General features: G+C 41.2%; 1 protein-coding gene across 1 annotated transcript in view; it reads right to left on the reverse strand.

Annotated features, from left to right (window-relative positions):
* The window catches only part of GAD1 (glutamate decarboxylase 1 (brain, 67kDa)), a 22,371-nt gene that overhangs the window by 13,527 nt on the left and 1,915 nt on the right, over positions 1 to 6,929 (reverse strand). The window contains exons 3-4 of the mRNA XM_009894564.1: positions 4,923 to 5,013; positions 123 to 235 (exon numbers count right to left, since the gene is read on the reverse strand). Coding sequence (XP_009892866.1) covers positions 123 to 235; positions 4,923 to 5,013 — 204 coding nt within the window. The remainder of the gene's footprint in view (positions 1 to 122; positions 236 to 4,922; positions 5,014 to 6,929) is intronic.

Consider the following 6,929-nt stretch of genomic DNA (forward strand, 5'->3'; position numbering starts at 1 on the left):
GCTTCTAAATATCTGACACATTGTTTTGTGTTGCAGAAATTGTGGTATTGTGGGCGTTCAGACACAGTTTATGTTTATTTTCATTTTTGAAGTTTCAGTCAAAACAGAGAGGAAAAACTCACCAGGTGAGAATATTCCATCACCATCTTTATTTGACCATCCAATAATCTCTCTCATCTTTCGAAGTGTTATTTGTTCCATGAGGACAAAAACAGGGGCAATTTCATAGGTAAACCTGCATGGATAAAGCAAAAAAACCCCACCAATCGAAACCAAATACAGATTCTAAAAACACACAGTAAATTCCCAGGCTATGATTTTTTGTGAAAATGCTTAAGACTCCTGAAAGTTTTCATATAAACTGAGGTTCTGATATTGCAACCTTTACCCAAGCAAAAATCCTCAGGAAGACAATACTGGAAATATTAGTCAATAAAAACTGCAGTATTAGATCTTTTGCAACTTTCTATATAACCAGTGTAAGACGTAACACTCACCATCATAGCACTGCTGACTGCTGTACAAGATGGTACTGTAAAACATCTGTTTCCCAACGTGCCAATTCCACACTTGTGGAATAACATATTGCCAAATCCTTATGAAAACAGTGAACTTCACCGAGCTAAACACAACCATAATTAGAAGTATTGAGCTAGAGCTTCAAAGTCTAAATACAATTAATTACGTGGAGTTATTCTGTTGATGATCTCCAAGGACAACTTATTTCTACAATACCATGAGATCGATAACTGTCAAGAGTAATTATAAATGATGATTTTCTAATTACCAATTACCAAAAACAAGTCAGCAGTCAACTATTGTATCCACTTAATGAGGGAAAAAAACATTGCAGTCTGGTATGCCCTGGTATCACAGACAGATATGTGGATGGAAAGTGACAGCCATACAACCATTTCTGGTGATCAAGGTACATGGATAAATTGCTACTGCTGTATACAAACTCTGCTTGCTGTGTAGCCACAGGAAAAATTAAAAAAAAAAAAAAAAGGATGGGAAAGAAAAAGTAAGCAGAGAGAAACTAAACAATCAACCTAACCTATGATTTCCAAAGGAATCTGTAAGAATATGGCACCCTGACACTTCGGATCCGACTGATGTCTTCCACTTGAATAATTTTGCCAAAACACACATGTTTTCTCTTGAATACTAAAGTGACATTTTGAGAATAGGTACAGCAAACTTTACGGACACGTGGTATGAAGAAGGGAACGTATGTCTGAAAAGCTTGTCTTTTATTTACAGCTACTGGTTAGCTAAAACATTTCTTTATTCAATCTTTATGTGTCCTTAGTCCGTCACAGAAACACCACCACTATTTTTAAAACATTCCTTTAAGATTAAACAGCATTTGTAATTTGTTTAATTGTTGTAATTGCTATTTTCAGAAGCCAAAATACTGCTTATTTTGCTTTTATTATCATTGGAACTGTCAGAGACAGGCAGTTGAACACTGTTCTGAACTTTGGGTGCTGCCAATATTTACAGAGAGACGAAACTAATAAACCAGTTGGTGTCTGCTAACAGCGGGGGGGTTTTTTGTTATGTTTTTGAGCACTGCAAGTCTAGGATATATTCCAGTCTTTATTTAGGCAAAATGACCAACTGAATTTAACAGGAATTTGGTGGTGTATAGATCACTGTAGCCTAATACAAGATACATTTAAGTCAATGTGATCTTTTTCCACCAGTTTAAACACATTTTAATTTTTGTCCTGAGACCTTGCACACTGATGCCTATTACTTACCAGAAGACTTGAAGGCTTCTACAAAAAATATATCATGTTAAGCAATTTTTTTGTATATAAAATATCAAGTGTTTACAAGGGGAATTTTGAATACACTTAAACCCAAGTAACATAGCATTTACTTATTTTATTATGTGATTATCTTCTGAGTCTCCAAAGACTGTCAAAGAAATAAAAGAAGGCTGAAGATGATTATAAATGATAAAGCCAATGCAGCTATATTAGATGATGGCTATGATTTTAAAAATCACATCTCACTAAAGTTCACTCCAACTTATTTGTTTTAAACTGAAATGATTTTAAAAAATGCAGTTAAATGCAGAAAATGTGTTTGGCTTGGAAGGAACTCTCCAACTATAGCACCAATCCAATATAAAATGCTGATTAGATTTTTCATACAGTTACAATCTTTACAGGTATTTCTGTGAATTAATTAAAACAGTCACGAGTCTCATCTCTTTACTAACAGAATAAATGAATGGGAATTTTGGTAGTGGCCAGTACTGACTTTATTCTGCTCTCACCTAAAGGCCAAATCATTTTACTGGGCCAAATCTTTCTAGCTACCTGTTCTCTGGTTTGCCGATATGTAAGAAGCATTCTGACAATAAACATAAAGCATTTTACATCATTTTCCTATGTTATTTTTATAAGCATAAATGCATAATACTGAAAATACCAATATAATTCTGTCATCTTGGCTAACAGTGGGCACAAAGAGAACTTCCAGATAATATTCCTGCTTTTCTAATTTCAGCTGGCTGCTGCGTGGTGAGTGAATGCCCTGTACTATAGATCCCTAGAGCTGGATGAATAATGGCAACTTCTGAAATTTCCACCCTGAAGGTCTTATGATTAGCGATTGTGCTATGAATAGCACATTGATACATTATTTCCAAGTCAATGTGGGAAGCTTATTATGTTTAATTTAATATATTACCTTCACAGTGACATTTAAGTAACATTTCCTAATGACAATTTAAAATTTTAAGAGACTACAGATGTTTCGATTACTTAAAACTCATTTGTGAAAGAAAACACTTCTTTTTTTTTTTAATTAGTCACAAATATTTTAAGTATTGTTTATGGGTAGAAAAGAAAAAATGGCAAATGGAAAACATTCCCTACCGTAATCCAGTGTTACTGTTCCTTGTGAGTTACGTGCATGTGTAGATGAAATAGGCTAGTACAGTTTCTGGGTAAACGTCAGAACCTGCTCTTCTGTGCTGGAACACTGCTCAAAACAAATAATGTGTTCCCAGAGTTCACAGGGACAATTTGGCTATTTTTAATAACCTTCTCTGTCAGTTCTTTGAATCATGTTTTACAAACATCTTGCTTTAACCTTACTTGCAATTATTGTATTATTTGAAAGCATATCATGTTGACCTTGGTTTGCAGGGGGGAAAAAAAAAAAAAAAAGAGAGCACGATGTATTATTTTGCATTTACTAAACCTCATGCAAGCAAATAGTGAATTTTCATGCTCATAGAAAAATAGTTTCAAGATATGTTCTTGTTTAAAGTAGAAATTAGCTTTACAGAACTAGCTATTTAACAATTTACTTTTAAAACCAAAGGAAAAAGCAACCTCATTTTAAAAAAGTTACTCTTTCAGAAGTGAATAAGTGAGTGCGATGTTCTTAATAATGATGGCACTATTTCATAACACTATCACAGTCTGCCACAGAGCTGAATTCTATTATGTCCTATCAGCTTTGTGCAATTTCACTGATTACAAAAGGATAACTAAGCTAGGATAACTAAGTCAAAGGAAAAGGGTCTTGCAAAAAGTTACACTCTCTGAAGTATGTTTTTTGTCACAGAAGAACAGTATTTAAGCAAAGTTTTCTTTTAGAAACGTAATCAGATTTGTTTTCACTTTTAATTGGGGGGGGGGGGGGGGAGACGGGGGGACTTTAAAGCACTTTGCAATACGTTACTGGGTTTTCTTCCCAATCAGCTTTTAAATCCGAATGTCTCATACCAATTTTTAGCAAACACAGAACTAATTGAGATGAAGATTATTACAAAGAGCAGGCTGGTTTTGGCTCAAGCACCTTATGTATTTTTCTTTATTGCTAATGTCACAAAACAGGCACAGCTCGTAATCTACATAGAGCTGCTAGTAATCAGCTATACTTAATGAACCATTTACTCATGGATAGGCCAGTGAAAATATTGTTCATTTTCCAATCTGCAGATATATTTCCTGTCTTCTGCCAATTAGCAACAAACTACCCAAAATAGGGGTAGTTTTAGAGTTAAAACACATCTAATAGAGGACTAAAACAGAGCAGTCTGTTACATGCCATGTATTTGGACTGACATCACATTTTTGAGCATATACAAATCAATATATAAATAAAGACTAGCTGGGCGGGGGGGGGTTGTGCTTGGTGGTTGGGTTTTTTATTAATCACACTCTTTGTTGCAAAAATTCAACATAATACCTTACATTTGCATCTAGCTTTCATTAATTTTGAGGTCAAGAAAGATTAGGAAAAGTTTCCTCACTGATATGTTCTAGATGTAAAATTTTACTTTTTTATACTTCCATTTATTTATTTGCACACAACTTTAATAAATCTTTGATGAGTAATTCCTTCATTATTATCAAATTAATTTTCAATGTTACATTTTTAATTATTTTGAAGCCCAGAAGCCACTTCTTTACCAGCACGTGAACAGGAGAAGGTGGTGTGCCAAGCCTGCTACCTCTGAAGTCAACAGGAGAAAAGACAACAAACTTTAACGTTTTTTTATTCTTGTGTTAATATATGGTTAGCTGCAGGATTACTCAGCCTAGAGACAAAGCTTTTAAAAAAAAAAAGAGAGAGAAAAGATAAAGAAGATTGGTCCAAAAGAAGAAAAATCATTTCATGTTATTATATTAGATTCAGCATGTTTTACTTACCACGTGGTCTGGGTATCTGCATTTCCATTTATCAGAAATGTAAAAGCGTTCAGCTTTAAATAACTATTTTCAGTGTATTACTGCCACGTTCAGAGAAACACGTGACGTTTTCATTGATGACGCAACAATCGTCATTTAAAGAACAAAATTATAGACGCCTGTGACAATACGTGTCTACCATAATAGACGGCAGCCCCAGTAAGCCCCAGTCACAGGCGCTGGCAAGACCACACCGCTTACATGTTGGTGTTAGCAGTTGATGTCAGCCACTCCCCGGCCAGGCCGATGATGTCCAGTCCCGTGGACAGCTGATTGAAAAAGCGAGGGTGGCCTGGAAAGAGAATTGAGAGCAAATGAGAACCGCTATTGCTCAGGTTTCAACTTTCAACCGTCCAACTATTCCGACAGAAGCGATAGTTCCGCGCTCGTAGCACGCTGGCAGCGAAGTTTTCAAAGCAAGTCCTGCTTACGGGGAGGGCGTTAACCGACACTCACGGACGAATCTTGTTACAAACTCGAAAAAAAACCCGCTTTGGAGACAGCTCCTGTGTCGAATCATTAGCGTTTAAATTAAAAGGGAGAACCTTAGAGCCTGTAAAACACCTCCGGAACCTGTGGAAGGGCTCAGGCTAGCCCAGCCCCCGAGCGCCCCCGACCTCCTCCGTGCTGGGAACTCGGGGGGGTGGGAGGAGGATACTTGGCAGTAACAAGCTGCAGGTGCTGGGGTCATTTGCATTTCAATGGCGGAAGAGAGGAAGGCTCATCGGCTTGTAATGAGGCTGTAGGGATGTGGGGGGGTGCGGAGGAGCCTATCTCTGGCTGAGCTGCGCGGCCGCGGGAGCGGCGTTGCGCGGGGTCTCTGCGGGCAATGTCGCAGCGCGGCGGGACCCGCTGCAGCGGGGCGCCGGGAGCCCCCCCGCCCCGGCACGGACCGTTCCCCCGCATGGTTTACAAGCTAGGATTCACCTCATAAACAAAGGCTTTGCTGTCAAACCAAAGTCAACCATATTCCTGTGTTTCAGCCAAAGTTGCTTGAATAACTTTTATAAGCAAAAAGCCCGGATGCTGGGGGTCCACTTTTCCGGCATGAAGAGGTGAAATTCCTAACAAATGATGACGAGGGGGGAAGGTGTCATGATTTAGCCCTTATCTCTGCTCTCTTGGGAAAGGACACGCAGATAACACACTAGAGACAGCCAAGCCCGAGAGGGGGTTCAGCGCTCGACGCCCGGAGGGACCCTGTCACGTCGCATTTGGCTCAACACCGGGAACATCAGCATCTTTTGACATAAAGAAATAAATGCGATTCTGCTCTGGGCCATGTCAGCGGGGACCTTTTGAAGGCGTGAGCCTGCCGGCGCTGCCGCGTCTCGGCACATCCCGAAGAGGAGACTGCCGGGGACAGTGCGGGGACACGGAGGCGAAGCGACCGGGCTGCTCCCGCCCCGGAGAGCCGAGCGGCTCGGGGCTAAAGCCCAGAAATATCACCATGGCTTAGCAAATCAGCACTTCTCTCCCTTGCCATGACACACGGTTTGGGAAGTTATTTTATGAGACATTTCGCTGACCTCCCAAAGCTGTCAGCGAGCCTGCGATCTCCGGACCCTGGGCTGCAGATTAGAGTCCCGCTGGCTTTCAAGGAAGCTTCGCTCGGAGAGAGAACGTGAGCCCTGGAAGCCAGGGAGTGTGTCCTGGGAGGTCCAGCAGCCCTTCCTTAAAGCTGCACCAGCTACTGCTTTGAACAGAGCCTGTGTCTGATCGGATACCTGCATCTCAGTTCTTGGGGACAGGTCCTGTCGTCCCGCAAAAGCTCCGGGGGAGGTCGGGGTGAGGAGCAGAGCTTGCTCGCCACCCTGGCGCCGTCGATACCGGAATAACGGTGCAAGCACACGGACCCCAGCGACTCCGGCTTTGCTGCCGGCCACCTATTCAGCAGCCCACGGGGCTGGCAGTGAAATACGCTCCTTTTTGATTAAGGGCACAAAACCAAAATATGGCCCCGCGGCTCTTGAATAAATCAAACCACCACGTGAATGGGAAGTGACAAGAAGCTAACCGCCACACTCGTCGTCAAGATTTTGTTCCTTGAATGCACCTAAACAGTGGCGAAAGCAGCGCCCCGTCCCTCAGGAGCCATTGCTCGCAGCTGCCTACCCAGAGACTCTCAGACAAAAGCCTCCCTCTACGACCTCCTGCCACTTCGGCTCGGCGGGGGGGCCGCCCCCCCCCCGGGCAGCAGGCCGCGCC

This window comes from Charadrius vociferus, unplaced genomic scaffold (genome assembly GCF_000708025.1).
Source record: "Charadrius vociferus isolate BGI_N301 unplaced genomic scaffold, ASM70802v2 scaffold161, whole genome shotgun sequence".
Classification (NCBI taxonomy): Eukaryota; Metazoa; Chordata; class Aves; order Charadriiformes; family Charadriidae; genus Charadrius; species Charadrius vociferus.